General features: G+C 37.6%; 1 protein-coding gene across 1 annotated transcript; it reads left to right on the top strand.

The window, feature by feature from the left end:
• Window positions 1-743: 743 nt before the first annotated feature.
• On the top strand, window positions 744-10,669 carry LOC134147725 (protein-glutamine gamma-glutamyltransferase 6-like; the record flags this gene model as incomplete). Its single annotated transcript, XM_062589191.1, has 12 exons — window positions 744-921; window positions 1,147-1,386; window positions 3,072-3,190; window positions 3,861-3,989; window positions 4,156-4,336; window positions 4,570-4,705; window positions 5,950-6,053; window positions 6,135-6,377; window positions 7,142-7,459; window positions 8,378-8,541; window positions 9,333-9,457; window positions 10,519-10,669. Coding segments are annotated over 12 exons (2,088 nt in total), but the record flags the coding sequence as incomplete, so codon positions are not given.
• Window positions 10,670-22,442: the final 11,773 nt, after the last annotated feature.

Genomic DNA, 22,442 nt, shown 5'->3' with positions numbered 1-22,442 from the left:
CCAAAAAGTAAAGCATTTAAGATGGTAAGAATCACTTTGTTGGTTTTAAACAACAGACCATGATAACCATATGTGCAAAGGAGGACCTTTGATATCAGAAAACTCCAAGCATACTGTAAATAAGTCACCAAAAAATCCGTCTAGGATATTAGGGTAGTGCATACTACAACACAAATCCCAGTGGTCAGTTTTTCACTTTGGGTGGAACTAAATTGCATCAGATGACCTTTTGTCAAAAACTCTCAATGGTGTCCACAAATATCTTTTGTTCACTTTTATAAGTTTCTGACTGTGTATCTTTCCCTACTCTACGTCAGATGGCAGAAACAGAATGTAAACAATAAAAGGAAAATATTCTAGTAGCTGTTTCCAGGATACTTATATACATTGAAAATATATAGGGGCTACTAACTACTTTTTGGTGGTGACTGAAATGACACTGATTTGCCCTGGGAAAAAGAAAAAGAGAAAAAAAGAAAGAGCGCAAAAAAGAAAAAGAAGAAAAGGGGTCCTACATGGTATAGAAAGAGTACGAGTCTCTGTGGTATGAGACTCCTGCAACAAAACCAAAGCACAGGTTTTCTATTACTGGCCACTAGACTTTATCAGCCCACTGAAGAATCTTCCATTTAGTCTGAACTTCCTTCAGTAAGAGGTTTCTGCTTTTAGCAACCTCATAATTCCACCTGACAACAAATGACTTTTCTTCACTTGCTGCTTCTTAATATTTTTTCGCTTGTTTTACAGATCTGACACCAACACATATTAGCTGGCAACCATCAGTGAATGCAGGTGCACATCATACTGACAGATATGCCAACACAGAGTTGACTGTGAGGCGAGGACAAGCCTTCACTATTAGCCTGTACTTCAGCAGGCCACAGCAGACTGGGGAGAGCTTAGCATTTGTCACTGAAATAGGTAACACTCTCTTATCTTACTCCACACTCTTGCAGAGCTATACTTTTTATCCCATGCGATCCTTTCCTTATTCTGTTTAGAAATGCAATCTTTTTTCATGTATTTCTAACCCTTTTCCCCCAATGTGTTCAGTTCAAGTGCAAGATTAATACTGCACTATGCTCTGGAACATAAAGAAATTACCCAAAGTAACATAAATATTGCTGCACCTCTTCTTTCTGGCAGGACCATCTCCCTCAGAATCTCATCGTACAAAGGCTGTATTTAACCTCTCAGAGGTGGGGGCTAGTGGCTGGAGTGCTGTCCAGGAACCCAGTGAATCTGGCTATACCAACTTCACAATATCCAGCCCAGCCAATGCTGTCATTGGACGATACAATCTCATCCTGCAGGTTACATCTGGGAACAAGATCTTCTCCAGATTCCTGGGGCAGTTTGTGATGCTTTTTAACCCTTGGTGCCCAGGTAGGTACTGATATCTTGAATGTAACTTATCTATTTGCTTTCACATTTGCACAACAAGCTTACTTCACCCACACTGCTTTCTTTGTTTTTTTGGGGGCAGCGCTCTCACCTCTCTGTTCATAGACATGGTTTTACTACATTAACACACCCACCCCCTCTTTCCCTCGCGCAGCTTTTTTTCTAGTGAAATACACTATAGGACATGACAAGGCCATATACAAGAAAGACTCTTTCTTCAGGACTGAGCAGATCTTTTTTTTTTCTTTTTTTTTTTTCCACAGACAGACTTTGAAAAGTACATGTACTTTTCAGGACTTTAATTAGGCATGCAGTAATTTCCTTTACTTGCACCTAAATCAAAGCGAGACTGCTTTTGCAAATGTTGCCTGCAAGGATAAAGGCTCAAGTAAATTTCTAAAAAGAGAAAGAGGACTAGTAAGAAGGAAGATTGGCATTTCCCATATATTTCATCATGGGTTTACGTGGGACATCCCTACTGCTACCACTTTTAATTTCTGCAGCCTCAGCATATTGCAGAAGAAATAAAAATTCCTAAACTCAGTTTTTGCAAATTTATGATAGTCTATGAATCCAGAATAGCCTTGAACTAAACCACTTTAAAGCTAAGGAGTCTCCTTCTTTGGAGATATTCAAAACCTGCCTGGATGCAATCCTATCTAATGTGCTCTAGGGGACCCTGCTTGAGCACGGGGTTGAACTAGATGATCTCCAGAGGTCCCTTCCAACCTCAGTCATTCTGTGATTCTGTGAGGGATCTCTTAGTCACCTAAATGACTAGAAATCTTATATAATAAGAGAAGATAAAAGTAATCACCATCAACCACTTTTTTTTTTTTGGTGACTATATGTTAGTCAAGGGTTACTAATAGATATGTCAAGAGGAGAGATCAAAAAATCTGCTAATTAGCTCAGTCTGTCTTAGAAGACAGAATAACCACTACAGAATTATATGCTAGAGACTCAGACTGCCTCTGCATAGAAGGTCCTGAGGGAACAATCTCTGAAGAACCTCCTGAAAGATTACTTGTTGTGTAACTTTTAATACATGGAAATTGCACTACAGAGAGAAAAACTTGACAGTGCCTGCACTGGAACAAATGAGTAATCATTTGGTGGTATCACAAGACCAGGCAAATTCTGATGAGAACTGATGAAAAGTGAACATTTCAATAGGTCATCCCAATAACATTTCTGATACCACTTTGGGTCAGGCAAGTAGAGATCCTCAGTTTGGATTCTTCAATGAGATGAACACATGACTAGAAAAATAAAGAAACATACACATGACATTTTTCTGTTAGAGTGTCTTTTTTACTTTTAGCTACCCTCATACGGCAGAGAATCCAGTGAGCTAGCTTGGGCTTTTCTCCATCTTCCCCACAAAAATTACAACAAAGATGTGAGGACACTGAGGTAATTTATGAAGGCTACACTAAAACTAGGGGAAATAGTCAAAGTAATATAACATAGATTTTTTTTTCCAGGCTGTATACAATAAAATGCAATTTCATTGCATTGTACACGTCTAGGGAGCTACAACAATGAGACATGGTTTTCCAAATACCACATCTACCTCCCCATTTTAGGTCAACATAGAAGTGTTTTTCAAAGGCTGTTAGTACCCTCAGTTTTAAGTTTAAAAGCAAGGCCAACTTTGTTTTCAGGTGATGATGTCTACATGGCTAATGAAAATGAGAGACAGGAATATGTTCTGAATGAAAACGGAATCATTTTTGTGGGCAACGCAAAGTACATTGAAGCAAGAGGATGGTACTATGGACAGGTAAGCTGTAAGGAACTCGTTTAGACTTATACTCTGTCTCTGATTTAATCTTCTAATTATTTCTCTGTTTGATAGATATGTCTACCTATATGAAAAAGAAAAATCAAACAAACCTGGCTATCTTTGAGTGTGGTTTACTGTGTGCCTAGTAGGACTTTGGTGAGAGACAGTGTGGCACAACACTGCAATAAGGCCTGCAACTCTTATGTGTACCATGAGCTACAAGCATGAGTATGGGCCCAGTCGGTGACCAGAGCATCCACAGTACACATGAAAAACATATTTCACTTGGCTGTACACATGTGTATAACAAAAAGAAACAAAGTTATTTTTGTAATACAGTTGCAATGGGCCAAAACTGACACATGTATAATTCCACTGAATCCAATAACTGCAATCAGAATAAACGTGGCAGTTTCAGTTTTGCTGCAGTCATGATCTCTCTTGATGTCCAAAGACATCCTCCCAGATTTCTGCTTTGTTTTGTAACCCTGTTGTTGGCTGATATTGCAGCAGTGTGCGTTGTGTTCTCTCAGTGTCTTTGTGCCTCATTGTTCCTATCATCTTTGGACTCAAAATTCTTAGAAAGGAGGAACTGCAGGAGAACTTCCTCTGATTCTGTCTCAGGAACTCCCTCTTTTCTTAAAAAAATTCTCTTATCTGATCACAGTTTCAAGATCCTCTTCTAAACATCTGTCTCACCATGCTTGATCTGAGCCTGTATTATCGTCAGGACCCAGCCACTGATGTATCCCGAAGAGGAGATCCTAAGTATGTGGGCAGAGTAATCAGTTCAATGGTAAGAAATGGACAATTTAATCTGAACTCCACATGGTTAAGCAGAAAGCATTAGTCACCACTGTGAGACTCAACCATCTTTATCTTAAGCAATATATCTGAGAAACTAGATACAATTGATTACATGCAACTGATTTTGCCCATTCTGTCCACTGGCCTATTTTTAGATCAATGGAAATGATAATGATAATGGAGTTCTCCTGGGAAAGTGGCAAGGAAGTTTCCATTCTCATGAGAATCCATCCAGATGGGATGGAAGTGTGGTAATCCTTCAGAAATGGCGTCAGGACAACTACAAGCCTGTTCAGTATGGCCAGTGCTGGGTTTTTGCTGGTGTGATGTGCACAGGTGAGTTTTTAAGAATAAAGAATTATGGTAAAATGGAGGCCTTTGTAACCTCAGCTTTTTTTCTTTAAATCAAAACCATAAAGCAATTGATTCTACAAGAGGAACAGTTCTTCAGAGACTGCAAGAATGAAGAATCACAAAATATTTGAGAAACAACATTAAATGTCTAAATATTTGTAATTGCTGAGCTTTTTTTTTTTTTTTTTTTTTTTTTTTTTTTTAATATATTTCAGTTCTGAGGTGTTTGGGGATTCCAACTCGTTTGATTTCAAATTTTAACTCTGCTCATGATGTGGATAGAAACCTGAGTATTGATAAATACTATGACAGCTCTGGCAAGAGTCTTAATATCGGCAAGGATTCCACATGGTAAATATATGTTTCCATATCTCACCATTACTTAGGAAGAGGATTTATGTGATTTAAAAACTTGAACATTACTAGCACAAAAGCAACGGAGTGGACAGAAGTTCATGCAGCTATTTAAATTAAGAGAACAGATACCAGTTTGGAAACCGTATGTTGTGGTTTTGAGATAAGTTACTTGAAAAGAAAAAGAAAAAAACAAAAACACACTTTTTTTTGCAGTCCCTGACCTCAAACTAGTTACCACTTTCTTAAAAAGTGGTATGTTTCTTCTGAAAAGCACCATCCGAAGTCTCTCATTTACTGATCCCTAACCAGTTTGTTCCTAATAATGCAGCTATGTAACTTCTATGGTCTTAACTAGTTTGCTGCTGCAGTAGCTTCTTCTCATCACACATCCAAAGCCTCTGTTCCTCAACTTGGCCTGCCATCCTTCCCAAGTAGATGGGAGCCTCCCCAAGAAGCTTTTCAGTGTTTCTCCTTAGGGAGAGACAGACAGAGACAAACTTCATCTCTGAACAAAATTCAGTGGACGAAGCTTCTTTTCTGAGTCCTCCTGTGACCTATCTTCTATTTTTGTGCTGTCCTTTCTTTTCAGAGTTTGTGGAACTCACTGCCACTGGATGCTGTGAAAACAAAGCTATAAAGATGTTTTAAAAGCCACTAAAGACATTTCAACTAGTCAGCATTAAATATCGTGGTCTCAATGTAACCTTTAGTTCAGAAAGTCCCTAACTCTGATTGCTAGAAAATAGCAGAGCATATCAGGAAAAGGGTCATTCTACCCATATGCTGTTCTTAACTCTTTTCTAAACACCTCCTACTGCGCATTACTATAGACAGACTATTGGACTTTATGAATGTTCTTTTTCTGGCTTATTACAGCTTAAGTTTTCTTTTCTTTTTAAAAAAAAGGGGGAGAAAACCCTCAACATTTCCCACTTTTGGAGACTGGGTTAAGTGCCCTTCAAATGTTGCCTATATCCAAGACCTAGATCTTTCTCTTGGTCCCAAAGCAAACTACTTGCTGACATCTGTTCTCTCTCTCAAAAACAAACAACCCCCCGCCCCAAACCCACCAACAAACAGCAGGCAGTAAAGCTATCCTTTGAAAGTGGCAGTGAGCTGCTGTAACTAGACAGCTCATGTCACATCTTGGTAAATCTTTCAGAACACAATTCCCCATGCCTTTCAAACTGGAAGTGTGTATTCATACACTTCCTAGACATTGTTCTTTGCATCTCCAGGGATTATCATGTCTGGAATGAAAGCTGGTTCATTCGCCAAGACCTGGGAACATCATACAATGGATGGCAGGTTTTAGATGCAACTCCACAAGAACAAAGCAAAGGTAACAGTGCAAGTTCTTATTGTGACTTTCTTCAAACTGATCATTATTAATATGGTTTCTGACATTTGTTTCATGTCCTAGGATTATTTCAGTGCGGCCCTGCATCTGTTATAGCCATCAAAGAAGGTGATGTAGACTTGGATTATGACACCTTATTTGTGTATACGGAGGTGAACGCTGATTGCAACAGATGGATTGTATACAATGATGGAACTAAGAAAAAAGTTTATTGTGATACCGAAATAATTGGCAGGTTTATCAGCACCAAAGCTGTGGGCAGCAATTCCCGTGTGGATGTCACTTACAATTATAAATATCCAGAAGGTAAAAAAGGAAAAGAAAGTTTGTTATCACAAATTGTTTCCTACTGAATTCTCAGTGCTAGGCAGCTAGGATGGTTAACCTGTTTTGCTAGGGCATCTCCATTTCCTTTATAAAATATTTCTGCCAGTGCTCTCAAACTGTTTTCATAATGCAATGGGAATCTTTTTATGTTTTTGTGAAATTAATTCCTTATTAATTACATATTATACGTTAATTTCTTAAATAAGACTTCTTATTAATGCATAGTACCTTACTCCCTCACACAGAATTACAATAGCTACAAAATATTTTGTAGCCTTGTTTTGTGCATGTGGTTTTTAGTACTAAAAGCAAACAGATTCTTAAGCTGCTGTAGAAAGTCCTGTTAGAGAGTCTTAAAAGCGAGTCCCTCATGCATCATCAACTGTACACAGGACTGTAGTTTAGTTCTCTACCTTCCTCCACCAGATAAACTGATTAAGCATCTAATCCAAAACCTTGAACTCCAGTTCTCTTAACTCCAGATATCCATCTCCTTAGATACTGCATCCTAAACATTAATACAAATATTTTATTTCAGTGACTTACTATAACACAATACATCTATTGCTTTAAAATGAAAAACTTAAATGGAGTCCTAGTGGAAAAACATGGGGAGCATTTCACTAATGCATGTTTCTGAATGATGCAAAGCTGGCACCCAGTAATGTTGTGATAGCCTTGACACAGAGAACATGTAAAGGCAATGAAGATATGAATTTTACTTGGTTCTCTCTTTCAACTAGGTTCTTCTGAGGAAAGACGAGTTTATAAAAAGGCCTGGGCTAAGATATTTGGATCAAACATCCCAGAAAGACGCAGAGAATCTCCAAGCGAAAGATCTTCAGAGACAGTTAGAAACCCTGGGATCTCTGGGAAATTCAAGCTGGCTGAACCTCCAGTGTTTGGCAAAGATATTACTCTGATCTTAATTCTCAATAACCTATCTTTCGATCACAAGACAGTGAGGGTGGATATAAGTGCATCAACTATCCTGTACACAAGGCGAGCAGTGGCAGAGATCCTGCAGGCAACTACCTCTGTGGATCTTGGTTCTAAACAAGGTAATTCTTCATGTGCTTAAAGAGCCAATATAGCCCTTTTGGCCATTAGAATCATCTGAAGGCACCTGGAAGGAAGGCAAATCAATATCATAGCTGTATCTACTTGCCCTATCTTTTAGGAGGAGTGTTTATTACTACACTTCACTAGATTTTTTCTTCTTTTTCTAAAAAGGCCACATCTATATCATAGCAGTAGAAGCAACACCATAGTTAGGTACGTGTCTGTGGTGATTACTATACATATAGGAACATATCTTACTCTTTGAACAAATAAGGAAGTCCAATACACGCTTTCTGGCACTTTACATGCAATATTGAAGAGTTTAATAGAAGTCAGCCAGGACAAAGGAAGAAGTTACAGTACTACAGTTATAGACGCCGTGTGTCTCTCTCAAAGAGCCACGGCTAATAAGGTTATTATAGAGATTTTTCTCATCCCCAGGAACTGCAAAGGTAGAGTTCTTTTTCCATACACAGCAGAAAGGTTGTAGGACTAAGAAAATAAGCAGGTGACCAGGTTGCTTGTAAAGGATCTCTGAATCTTGAGCTGAACATTTTTCCTTGATTGAGGTAAAATAAATAGGATATATGGGGAGAATAGATAAAAAAAGAAATGGTTATTCATCTAATTATAAGAAACACAAAGGGAGAGAAATCCAATGAAATGCAGATGAGCAAAAGCCAGGTCAAAATCCTCCACTGAAAACTGGAAGGGTCAACTGAGCTTTTAAAGACAGAAGAGGACAACACCATAGGGAAATATGTGTGTGGTCTCACAAGGAAGAAATGTACACTGACTCTAGCTGTCCTATGCTCTGTTCTTTTCAAAAATTTCGGAGATCCTCATGATAACTGTCTCATCTTCAGCATTCTTTATTGGAATCTAATGGTTTCTGAATATGTATGTCTGAATTCCAGGAAGACATATCTGGTTAAAGATCCCTTATTCTTATTATGGGAAGTATCTGACTACTGACAAAAGGATTCAAGTTACTGCTTTGTGTGAAGTCATGAATGTGCATGGAGTAAAGCTACTGGTAGAGAAGACAGTCATTTTAGAGGACGTAAACATTATCATCAAGGTAACAGTTCTCTTGCTGCTATTCTGAACAGACAGTAACAAACTAAAGAGATTTCCTGGAGCTCAGAACAGAAGACGAGAATTTGGGGATAAAAATGCATGAATGTAGGCTGCAGTTTTCCAGATGTGGCTCTAAAATTCTGCCTGTTTAATTTAAGAAGGTTTCCTCGAAATGGGAATACAATGAGAGATCATTTTTGAATCTTTGCCTGAATCTGCCCACTGGTCTTCAGAACAGCTGTTACCTTCTTTCTTTCCCAGTCATGTGCCATTAATTTGTGGTTACAGAAATGCCTGTATTTTCATTCCATTTTTATTCTAGTTATTGGCAAGCATTTGAGTTGCCTTTGAATAACTTTGTTTTTTCCCAAAATACAAACTTAAACCTTTAATTCTGATCTATATTAGAGTCAGTTTATGTTGTTTTAACACTTCAATCCTAATCAATAGTGTGTCCAGGACTCTCCATATCACAGGAAAAAACAAACAAACAAACTCTGCATGCAACAAGCCAAAGATCAGAAGATTTAATAAAATATGCCTATACAGTCAGGGTTCTATTTCACTGAAATTATATATGAACGATTGTATATAGCTCAACAGCACCACTTAACTAATCTAAATCCAGCTTCAAGCACTAGGAAAGGTATACCAAATGTGATTAAATTCCACTCTTCCTACCAGTCTTACAAACCCTCAAATAGAAGCGATGATCTGTTTACAGTACTACTGAAATCTGACTCTAAAAAGTCTAAAACAGCAAATGACCAGAAACGTGTCTTTGTCATTTAGATTCCTCAGCGGGTTGTAGTGAACAAAGCTGTTACTCTAGAGATCTCGTATGCCAATCCTCTCCCTGAACCTGTGAACAGCTGTGTACTGCTAGTGACTTTGATGAATCAACAGGTCAAGATACAGTAAGTGAAAGCTGTAGCATTTGTTTAGTGCTTCTAGCATGACCAATATCACGGTTAGTTCCTCAAAAAGAAAAAAAAATCACGGTTATATCACCTATATCACAGAATGTGTGTATTCTACTTAGGAATATAAAAGTGCCACCAAATACACATTGGGAAACAGTGATTTCTCAATCCTGTATTATTTTTTTTCCATCCAGGAACTTCTTAGGAAGTAAAAACTGCTGACATTCTTCCTTTCAGGAAAAGCAAATGGGAATGCCAATTCTTTTGAGTGTATTTCTTCTACAGCTTGGCTCTATATTTCTACTGTTAAATACAATATCCTGATACTATAGGAATAAGTCTGAGATAGAGTACACAAATAAGATGGTTCCATAGCTTTTCTCCTTCCAGCCCAAACAGTTGGTCTGTTCTCATTTAAAGTAAGAAAAATGCTTCCTTTTCAGAATATAAGAGCAAAAAATTCGAATACTTTTTTCCTGGATTCTGCTTCTTTATGGATTAACTTAGTGTTGAATATTTTTGTAAAGCTGGTTTCAATATGAAACACTCCAGCTTGCTGAAGCTCTGGAGAATATGGAAATGTTTGGACATGGTAATTCATAAAATATGGAAAACTATTCCTGTGAGGGGCCTTAGAAATCATTTTCTCTGAATTACCAAATCATGCCAAAAGAGAAACAAAGCAGCGCACTTCAGTCATTAGAAAAATGAAGTTATTGCCAAAATGGACACAAGCCCAGCAGGCACTGGACAAAAAAATGACCTTTACTATCAGAGTTTTCTTATTCTGAGTTCCTATGTTGACTATCTAACCTTGCACCCAACCCTAGCACCAGGTTATACTTCTACCTTTCATTTTCTACTGAAGAGTAAATGGATATTGGACCGTCTTTTCCTGTTCCTTAGTCTGCACAAACCCCAGTCCTAAGTAATTCTCAGAATACAGGGCTGGATCTCAAGTAACCCTGTGGTGCCACAGCTGTCAGGTAGTTTTGTTTCTTCAGAGTCTCAAGGAAAGCCAATGCAAGCCCAAATTAATCTATTTTTGTTTTCAGTCTGGCAGGACTGGCACCGAGAGAGAGATCAAGAATTTATTTTGAATTTACACCTCGCAGGACTGGGCCCTTACAGCTGCAAGTAGACTTCTCTTGTGACAAATTTTCACATGTTAAAGGATTTGTAACCATTGCAGTAGCACCTGCATAATGTGATGGAGTCATTTTCCTCTTTCTGCATTAGGATGACATTTTCCCCTGTATAGGGACAGCGATGACAACAAGAAACTTTCCACAAAAATAGGTGCCCTCTTGCATTGCAACAGAATGAAGTCTCCTGCTTTCATAATGCCTAATTATTAGTTTCTAATTGTATTTTTTGTCCTCTTGTCTAGAAAAACGATGCCTCTTCTTTATAGAAATAATCATTCATTGTTTTAATCAAATATACTCATTGTATTAAGCTCTAGGTTTTGATTTCTCCATCAGATAGGGTCTGTGATCTCATTCTAATTTGCCAGTAATAAATAGAAACATTCAAATAACTTGTATTTTGTATATGAATTGTATATTCTATGGAAATATTATGAGAAATCAGAAGATTGAGGAAACTCTTCTTGAATTTTATATATTTTTTTACTTTAAAAAAATATCTCTATTGTTCATTTCATTTCTGTATTTTGTGACACCTATAGCTGTATGAGTAGAATTAGTCATTAAAAAGGCTGGACAAAAGCATTGTTTGCTGCCCACAAAAAAAAAAAAGTGTATATATATATATTTATGCAACCAGTGGGTACAAGCCTGTCACAGAAGGGATGACACTTGTACAAATGCAAATCAGTAACTTAATTCCTGTGTAATTTGAAAGTGTCCCAAACAACACGAAGCATAGAAATCAGAATCTTGCATTAATATGGAAGTCCGACAAAACAAGGTAACTTTTTTTGCCTGTTTTTTGTCCTAGTGACAAGGAGCACATTTAACTTCACGCCATCTAACCCTAACCCTTTCACATGGGGCCCATACTCCAAACATTTACCATGGTGTTTACACACAGATGCATCTTTTGCGACTTCCTGATCTTAACATTGCCAGATACCCAGTCACCCCAAAGTACACACGTAGCCTCAAGGCTTCTCTATTACTCCAGGCAATGAAACCTTTCCAGGGACAACAATGAAAACTGATGAATGACTGGGCATAATAACTACCCGGCCACACTTCAGAATTAGGATGTGAAGTAATAACAGTGTAGAAATGCCTTGGCCAAGCCTGAAGAATTAAGTTTCCTGTGCTACTTGAACAAAGTTTAAAGCAGAATTAACGGGTTCAAAGCTTTGAACCCCAAGGCTGTCAAGAGTTTGATATGCATTGCTGCTGACAGATCATAATCCTGTAATTCCAGACAGTGTGAGGTATTCAGACATGACCCCCCCACTTCTCCTACCTCTGGCTCCTCAGTCACATTCTATGGGAAATTCAGAACAGTTTGCAAACTCCTCTCAGGACAACTTGGCAGAGTGTGTTTCTAGATAAGTCCCAACAAGATGAGAGAGGAGAGAGCATGAGAGAGCTTAAAAAGCAGAGAAGAAAGTGTCTGTAATTAGACTCTCACCAAAAAACAGTTCTGTAGTTCCCACCAGGGCCAAACTCAAGATGTCATGCCAAACAGCTACAGACAAATTGCATGTATGTATTATCATTTCCAAACTATAAACAAAAATGATTAATTGGAACCTAAACACTCCTCTTTACTTAACAGAAATCCCTATGCACAGGTGAGGGCGTAACCATGCCCACTCAGTAACTGCATTGCTTCTAATATACAAAATGTATAATACAAGTAATCGTGTCAGGAACATACAGTCAGAACACCACAACTCAGTATGCTTCCAAGGGAGAAAAAAAATCATGCAGTTACATGAAAGATTTTCAGGCAGGCCTGTCTTTATTTGTGTGGACTGTGCCATGCAAAGTCACAATGCTACTGAGTGACAGTAACACTAATGTATTACAAGTCTACTTAGATTACTCCACTTCTCATATACCCAAGTTGAAGAATATTTATAGGATATTTGCCTGTACCTGCCCTGTTTTTGTACATACAGTTTTCAAAAACCCAAATTGAAAATGAACTGTATTATCCAAAATGAAATTTCTTCTGTCTACTTAAAGATCATATTTCCTTCATTAGATCTAATCTGGGATGTTCTCCTCTCTCTGTAATTGAGATACCAGGATAATGTTTATCACCATTTCTCAGCCATTCACCAGTCTTAAATAAGCCTGATTAAATTAAAGATTGTGCAGTTAAAGTAGTTTTTAGTAGGATGCTTACGTAGGACATTACTACAACAACAGTACCTAGGAACCACAGGTCATGCCCAGCCAGTATAAATTCTAGCTTATTTAGTGGAGTCAAAGAGTCTTAAGCCTTTCATTATTTATGTCGGTGGAAGAGGACTCCATGTCCATAACCTGAACTTTTCCGTGCTTGTGAGTAGAAGAAAGACACCTTATGGCTGGTAAGTTAAAAACATAGCTTGATTGCTCCAGACATCACTCAGGTAAGTGATATTTGCTGAGGAAACAGGATAAATTACACCAAATTGGTCTTGGAAAACTAGCTCTTTTTAGATTAAATGCATTCATGGGCTAGTCTAGTAGAATTGATTTTCTTGCCTTATCTCATGGGTCTTGAAAATCTATTTTTCTGTTATTGAAAGAGAGCAAATAAAAGATTCTCTGTCAAATCCATTACCAACCTATTCTGTACAGTGCTTTTGTAGCGACCAAAGTAACACTGTTGACTAGTGATTTGAGCATCAAACTGCCACATAGAAAGTCCAGATTCTACGCCCTCTCTGGTATTGAAATTATGAATGGCCTTGGACAGGTCACCTGGAAGCCTCTGGACTCCCGTGTCCACTCCCGACAAAGTTATTGTATTAGCCTGTGTGCTCCTCAGTAGAAGTACAATCCAAATGATATCTATGTATAGCACTGCACGTGTTCTTACTCCCACTCTAACTAGAGAGATCTACAGTTAGGCACGTCAAATAATTCACACACACACACACAGAGTCTATTTACACTCTAACCTCAGTATTTTTTCTGTCATAGCTACAGCTTTCTGTTGCTTGTTACCTCTAACAAGAATCTTGTGTGCATAATGGTTAGCATTTTTAGAAGTAACCCCTGATTTTGCAGACTTCACTTACAAGTGTGCTCCCAAAGTCTACTCATTAAAAGATAATCACTTACCTCACTTTTTTTTTTTGTGTGGGGGGGGAGTCTGTCCAGTTGTACACTCAAGAGCGTAAAGGATTACTGAAAAAGTTTTTCCAGAAGACAGATACTGAAAGCAGAAAAAGAAAGAAAATAGTGACAAGATTAGAAATGAAACTATAAAGAGCAGCAGAAAAGGAAGGAGAAGTTTGAACTACATATGGTAAAAACCTGACATTAAACTTTGCTGTGCTTTGGCCTCATACGTAAACTACTTTTGGAAATCTCTTGGACTATTCACTAAAAACACCTTTGTAATCATTGATTTTGTACAAAGGGAAGTCAAAATATGAACACAGCAAATTCTTAGAGCTAACCAGTGGTACCTACTGCCCTTCTTTACTCTTTCCTGCTTCTCCAGGTATTCCCTCTTGTTCTGTTCTACATTTTGTCTTTATTGCTGACATTTTTCTCTGAAAGTCTTACAAACATTTATTAGGTCCTTAAATGTCACAGTTCCACCAGTATCCTCAAAACCATAGTTCAGCTGCTACTAAACTCTAGACATGCTATATTTTTATTTTTATTCCTCTGTGACATCTTAACAGGGGAAGGGCACCTCTCAAACACACGTGTGTTCATAGATGGATCCATTTTTTTTCCCTCTTGTTCCCCCTCCCCCCATTCTTTTTGTATTGGTCACAGAACAAGATAGGTTGAAAGCTTTTGCAATCTGTACTTTTGTGTCCTATTTTAAATACAGAGAGTAATCTATCCTGATGCAATAGAGCAACCCATAGCACTGCCTCAGGGTACTCCTCTCTTAATCCTACCATCTGTTTTCCTATAGCTATCTTTCTCCAGAGTGTGAAATAACACCCAGTTGCAAGCAACAAGACTGTAAAATAAAAGATACATGACAAGTCAACTTGAAAGACTGACACTGAAAATAGTGCCTTTCTATTCATCATCTCTCTCACAGTGTTTCCAGGATCAGGCAGGCACTGACTCATGAGAATCTTGATATTTGTTTTTGTACATCTGTAAAGCATTTTGGGAACTACAGATGCCCCATAAAAGGAGCAGGAACATAGAACAAAATCATCTCTTCAAACTTAAAAAATAAAATTGTTTTTAAATATGAATTTGTGCAAGAGAGAGAAATTCTCTGAATGGGGAGGTTTTTTCTACCTCTGATAGATATCTGCAGAAAAGGAATTTTACTAGCTTGTTATTGCAGTTTTTTTTAAAATAACATTTTAACAGTGGATTTTTCTGTATTTTCCTAGAATGTGTATGGAAAACTAGTTAAACGTAATAAGATGACTAACATTAAATAAGCAGACATGATGAACAAGTTTAAAATAACAAAACTGCTGATTAACTTTCCTTTTATCTTTCTAGCCCCCAAAACAGCAAAGGTCAATTGGCAATCCAAGTTGAATAAAGCTGCACACCACACCTCTGACTATAGCAGCACAGAAGCAATTTTGAGGAGAGGACAGGTCTTTAATATCACCCTGAACTTCCAAACAAATGTACAGTCTGGAGACAACTTTACATTTATCACAAGTACAGGTAATTCCCCCATAGCACTCACCATACAGGTTACTCCAGCTCCAAAACCACCTGTATCCTACAGCTTCCTAGACAGCTAATTACTGAATCATTTAAATCTTGTTGAGCCTATCATTCAGGATTCATTGCCTTGAGTCTGTGGGCTTGTTAGGCCTAGGGGCTCTCATTTTAAAGTTCAGTCTATACCCTAAGGCAACAGACAGTTAAAGTAATTACTAACAGAAAAGTAAGGACCACCTCCACTTTCAAAAAGCAAACATATCTCTTAGGGACCTACCTGTTGACATTACAAGATGGCTTCATTCTGTGAACCCTCTCTGTCTCCCACAGACCATGGTCACCTGTTGCTCTCCTCTCCTGACACTCCACTTCACCTGTTTACACTCCCCTTGTTTATCTTCATGCCTCCTACTACAGAGTTCCCTCTCTCTGGAACAGCCTACACAACCCCATTCACTATTCAGAAGGCCTGCTAATCCTCAAATTCAATCTTCTCTCTTCCAGGAACAGCATACTGCTTTGTCCAGATCTTAAGCCTCTCATGCTAAAGTCTCCTTCCCATATCAATCACATATGCAAAAATATAATTCCTAGGTTCTTCAAAGATAATATAATCTTTACAGATATACACTGCACTCTTTTAAAAGAGGCAGTAAGAAAAGGTTTGTACTCTGGTTTACTAGTTTTAATGAGCTGATATAATGAATAACTAAATTTCCCAACATTCTGCCAACTTAGGACCTCAGTTTTGCCAAATAGCTCTGGAAGAAGTTTCAGACAAAGCCAAAATTCATACCTACACTGCTCTGTTGACAGAAATGACATAAATATTTTCTATTACTAAAATATTTTCTCTAACTGGAGCACAGCTCAGCACAAGTATGTAAGTCCAACTGGAATGACTGCAATGTTTTATTGCATTTTAAATATACATGACAGACAAGGTAAAGGTACCAATTTGGAAGACTTACTACAGGAAGAGCTGACTGAACTAGCCTATTTGTTCAGACCAAGGGACCCCAAAATGTAGTTTGTACTGTATCTTATTTAGAAGGAACTGCAGAGATTGCTTTGGAGCATTTATAAAAGGTTTGCTAGCCTAAACATGAGCAATTTCCCAAAGAAAAAATGAATTTGTGTAGTGTCCCGTTTTAGAATGCTCCCTAGCTTTGTAATCTCATTCCCTGTTAGTCCAAATGCATTCTAGGACTAACAGAGCATAGTAGTGATCAGAAGCCATAACCAACCAAAGGTAATCAGTTAATGCCTTGATTCTAATTATTTTAGAATAATGCACTTTGATAAAATTTGGGAGGATGGGGCTGGAGAGAGGGGTTGGGTGCTTTTACTCGGCTCCAATCAGAAAATTCTTGCAATAAAATGTGGAGAATCAGCCGAATTTGCATAAGAAACTACTTTAGAAACAGCAGCCTATGACATGTATTTTTCTACTATACTGGTACTACCTTCAAGGTTTTTACCTATCTATACTTGCTGTCAAATATCAAACACTTCATCCAACTCTTCATCCGTATCTTTTGTAAAACTACTGTATCCACCCTTGCAATTTATGTCAGAAAAAGTTCCACCTCTGTTTCCTCATATGCATATATCACCAAGCAGATAGAAAAATAAGATTGATTTTTCTGTCTAAAAGTCAGATACTTGGTAATACTTCCAGAAATGCTCAGAAAGCAGATCAGAGGAGAAGGCTCAGGACATGACATATGACCAGAACTATGTATGCAAATTCACAATTAACAGTCATACATCCTCATTCCACAAAGCTGCTTAAGTAGGTCATCATCTTCCCCTGTGAGGAAGACATTATGGCACTGGTATCTAAATCCCAGCAGTGTGTGCATGCCTTGGAGAGTTTAACAAACCAAAATAGCAGAGACTTGAATGTTTCTAAGAGACAATTTGCCCCTTTCCTCCTGGCACCATCTAGCACTGCAAAGGAATGCAGTTTCAACTGCCCCCAGAAATAACGTGTCAGACTGACTCTGTGATACAGATTAATCTGAGATCTCATTTAAATTTCTTTGACTTAAAGCCAGCAAAATTTTCAAAACATGTGAACTCCAGTTTTATTACATCGATTACAATGTTTTGCCACCCACATATATCCTTACAAGGGATTCTAAAGCTTGTCAGAACCAGTCAGCCCAGAGAGACCGGAATGGAAACTGCAAAGGGCAAACACATATACACACAGACACACACGCATAGGAATTCAGATTTCTCCAGGCAAAGGAGAGGGGAATATGTAGCTTTGTGCCCATTAATTAAGTCTTGCATGGGTTTGGAAAGCCAGGGTATTCCACTCTTTTCTAAAGCCTCAGAAAAGGCCTTGAGGTAGTGATTATATTCACTGAATATCATTTAATTTTGCAAGAATGCAGACTCTTATTACATTTAATGCATAGTATAGCCATGCTATTCAAATTCTTAGGTATTTCTTTTAAAATATAATCCAGGAAATCAGTTGAGACACATTGTTTGTTACAACAGCTAGATATAGTTTCATCTGAATTAACTATTTTTAGAGGAAGCCTCTTATTCAAAGAAAAATCAGCCTTAAAGTTTGTGCTTTGCAACATTTGGGATTGGCAAGTTGTCAGGGTGTCAGCTCTCACAAACCACACCCAGTTCAGTCTCAGTATCAAAATATACACCGATCTGGCCAGTGCCAGACGCGAGACAAGTGTTCAATTAACAGAGTGATTGTTACAGATAAAAATGTTTAGGTACCCAAGGCAGGATTTAAATAGCTTTTACCAAACCTACAATCTTCACATAGCCCTTAGTCAGTAGTCAATAGGAGTTGGTGAAATAAAATCTGGCATTTTCTTTACAAATATGTAGTTCAAAACTGAGAATACAGAGGCTGACCCAGCCCTCATTCCATTCTGATCACTCAAAAATATCAAGCAAGTGCTAGCTGAAATGACCCAGTCAAACTTTCACGACTTATACTTAGGTCTTGAAAGACATTAGCATCAAGGTCACTGGAATGGCGAATGTTTCTCCCCACCACATCGTTCTCTTGATCTAAGCTTCTAGGACCTTGATTCAGGCAATCAACTAAATGTTTACCCTTTACACTAAAAAAAAAAAAAAAAAAAAAAAAACAGAAATAGCCATAGTTGGTAGTTTCAAAGCACTGGGATGTTTTGCCTGTCACCAAAGGTGCATTGTTTTAGCACTCAGCATCTATCATACTCATGTATCGAATGTGGAGGATGCTGCTCACTACAAAAGATAAAACAAAAGGCACAGTGCACACATTTCTTGTTGCTCAAAAGAGACAAGAAGTTCCACCAAAGAGTAAAACTCACATCTAATTCATGGATGTATCATGTCAGAGTTGGAAATGCTGACATCAAAAAAAGGCAAACATAGCTGTCCATATTTTTGATCACCACATTAGAAAGAGATCCAGTTATTAACGATGCTATTGTAACATTTAAAGCTTCTATTTTTAAAGACAATAAGGATAATGTAGAATTTTATAGATGTATGTTTGGACCTGTAAAACAACAAGAATCACAAAAAACTATCCAAATAACACAGTAAGATCTGGGCAGGATGGGTACTTCAAAGGATACTATGCATCACTTTTATTTTAGACTTCGGAGAGCATGTCAGGGATGTAGTAGATACAAAAAGTGACAAGAGTTTATCTAGACTCTCAAAGGACTTGAACGGGGTCACTCAGAAGAAGCAATGCAAGAAGTGAGTGCAAAAAGGGTACAAAATCCACTCATGACATAAAGCCATTTAAATTACTTGGGGCCAAAAAACTATGAGGAACTTCAGATAGGCTCGGCAAGGCAAAACAGGTGACAATACAACAATCAGTGAAATTCGTCTTGGTAAATGCACAGTGGAAATGCAATCTCCATTATACACTATGCAGAGTTTTACATCAACTGCATCAAGTGAAGAAAGACATCTCAGCATAAAGAAACAGCTCAGCTGGGATTACAGCACCATGTGTTTCTACGGTTTCCACTTAATTAGATGTTGGACCAGAAAGCAGACAGGAAGGGACTACTACAAAGAATATTTATAATTAACAAGTATTCTCATAGTGAAATTAAATCTTGAATATCCTGAGATAGTCAATCTTGAAAATCATATAATATGAGATAATGCTTTATTTGCTAGGGTCAGGCTCATGCACACTCTTCCTCAGAAGATGCCTCACATCTTGTGTTGTGTACCGTCAGAGGCAAGACATCAGATTGGATGAACCTTTGTTCTGATCCAGTCTGGCAAGTTGTACATGCTTATGCTTTTGCTGAAGTTTAGAGACAAGTACAGGTTTGGGCTTAGTTAATTGTGGTTGAATGAATATTAACTGTTACTGAATCATTACAATAAAGAATGGATTTCATGCAGCTGGTCTCACAGGTTGTGTGCACGCAATGTTAAACATGCTAATGCTGGTGTTAATGATACTGCAGCTTTGAATTCAGAAGCTGAAATTAGCATAAGCAAAGTGCTGCTCTGGCTAAAACTGTAGTTTGACAAGTAATGATACGTATCAGAAGCATCACTTAACGTGTGTTAAATGCACAAGCAGATTATGTTGACAGATGGCAACCGTACTGTACAATGTTGTGGAATACGATGGACTGGAATACTCTCAATGAGCTCTCAATGCAAGCGGTAGGGTACTTGCTTAGACTGCTTGACTAAAAGGAAGCCTGAATAATAAACCTGGTACCAGTCTGAAATGTAGAGGTCAGTGTGAAAGGCTGAATGGAAGGGTTGATTTTCCAGGGGAGAACTAAACACAGCAATTTCAAAAGAATGTTGTAGCACATGCTGTTCCTGGAGCTCCAGCAGAGGTCAGTAGTTCCTGCTGAAAGTGTTCTATCTTTTTGGAGCCAGAAACACAGAATTAATGACCATGTGAAAAGAAAATGAAATAACCATCCTTAAAACAAATCTGTAAGATAAAATAAGTTAAAAGATTAATGAATTTGCTCTTTGCAGTTTAGACTAAAAATATTCTTCTGAAGAGCCTGAACTTTGCTGGAGGATCTTAGGGCAAAACCTCTGGAGAAGCCACATGGTAAAGCCATCTATCATTGTATCTGAAAGACTGCTAACTTCCCCACCTCCTGACACAGAATGTATCACTGTCAGCAGAAAGTAATGTACTGAAGCTAGGCAATGAGTAACAGAGGAGGGGAACATGCATCCACAACTCTGAGTACAGTTGCACCAAATGTATAGAAGAAACGTTACTCCACAGTATTGTTGTAACCACATTTTCACCACCAAAATTTAAGGAACAAAAATACTTCTATGTATACTTTGGAAATATCTATCAACACACTTAAAAGTTCAGTAAGCCTGTATAGAGAGATGCAGGTTGCTGGTTGCATATAACAAAATAGCTGAACCAGTCCAAACCCAACTTTTTGACAGTGCAGTTACATTTGCAAGATAAAGAAGGTGCTGCAGCGTTTTAGTACCATCAGACAGTGTTATGGTCTTTCCTTTATGGAACATTTATTGCGAAACAAATGGTTTTTGAACTGACAGATGAATGAACTGACAAAAATTAAAGAAACCAAAATATGAGAACCTCACATTCCAGAGAAAAATAGAGGCAATTCTCAAGTAGATCTCAGCACTTCCTCAAGTGTTTTGACCTCTGTAATGGCCAATTCCTGTTTCTTTGACATCTCAGATGGGAAATCTCAAATATCCAAATCAGAATTTAACATTTTCACTAAATGGAAGTGTAGTAAAAGCACTTGAGCATTGTGTATGGAAGACTTTTGTGTATTTTAGACTTTCAATAGATTTCCTTTTTTAGCTCCTTTTTGGTGTAATGAAAAATACAAAGGTACAATAAATAGTTCTCTATTCAAAGTATTCAGCAGTGCATCCAACTTAGCCATCACTACCTGCAGTTGCTAATTTGACCAAGAGATGGCACTGTCAATATATATACATTCATTACAAGGGAATGGTGATGGGATAAATACCTGACTGTATTTAAACCAAGACAGAAGGTACATAAACACATATTCTGCAAAGGTGTACGTGGAATGACTGATTACACAAGAAAAACAGAGTTTTGAAAATGACCAACGGGCTTATGTTTAGACAATTTAATACACTGAAAGAATGTGATTCAGTGATTATATACTCTTTACTTCTATTTATATAAACGAGGTCCAAAATACAGATTAAAATCATATATAATTGAGATATAAGAATTTGTTGACACGAATCTCACATAATTTTTTTTGGTCCATTTCTCCATTCTGTTTATATTGTCTCCTAATTTTTGCAAATCTGGTAATCTCCATTAGTTTCGCTTACTAAAAAAATCAAAGCAATTTAAGTAAATTTTTACAACTAAAGCTGTAAATTACTAAGAAAGTTTGCATTTAACTTAACTGACACACAGAAGCACACAATTGTAAAGTTTAATATGCAAATAGTAAGAAAAATGCCAAGCTCACTGGATCAGATTTTGCAATGGTTTTGTAGTATATCCAAAATCTCATCCTGGCATGGCTACAGTTTCCACTGAATGCATCACGGTTTTTGTAAGATTAGGGTCCCTTTTTTTCTATTTTACATGTGTCTACATTGATCTCTACTTGCTGTTTTATGGCCTAGACATTCAAAATCAAAAATTCCTCCACAAGTACTTCAAAGTTGCCTCCCTCATCTTTACTACTCAGAAAAATTGAGCAAGCTTCGCCACCTCATTTTTTATGGGTTTTTAAAACAATTCACGAATTTGTGAAAGATCATAGATTTCTGCAAAATTACTCGTGACCCTCTCCACAGTGGAACCTGTTTATTTCTGCTGTCTTGTTTCTTATCTTTTGACCAATTAGTCATTCATGCAATGACCTTTCTTTTATTTTACAGTAACTTCAAGAGTCACAGAGTATTTAGTCCAAGTCTTTGGTTTGATGTTTTTAAATAGTCTGCATTATGCTACAGACATTTCACACTTTTTAGTTGTTGCTTTTAACATCTTTTCTCATTTTGAGGTGGTTCCACTCTTTGAAATTAGGCACAAAGATAGTGGATACATTGGCTTTTTGACTTCTTCAATAATATTTGAAGTACATTCTATGCACCGCTTAGAGCCAAGTTAAGATTTGCATTTCCTCTTCTGAGCTTGCTGA

The sequence above is a fragment of the Rhea pennata genome, chromosome 16, assembly GCF_028389875.1.
Source record: "Rhea pennata isolate bPtePen1 chromosome 16, bPtePen1.pri, whole genome shotgun sequence".
Lineage (NCBI taxonomy): Eukaryota > Metazoa > Chordata > Aves > Rheiformes > Rheidae > Rhea > Rhea pennata.
The sequence above is the reverse complement of the archived record's forward strand: the minus strand, read 5'-3'. Positions and strand labels throughout refer to the sequence as shown.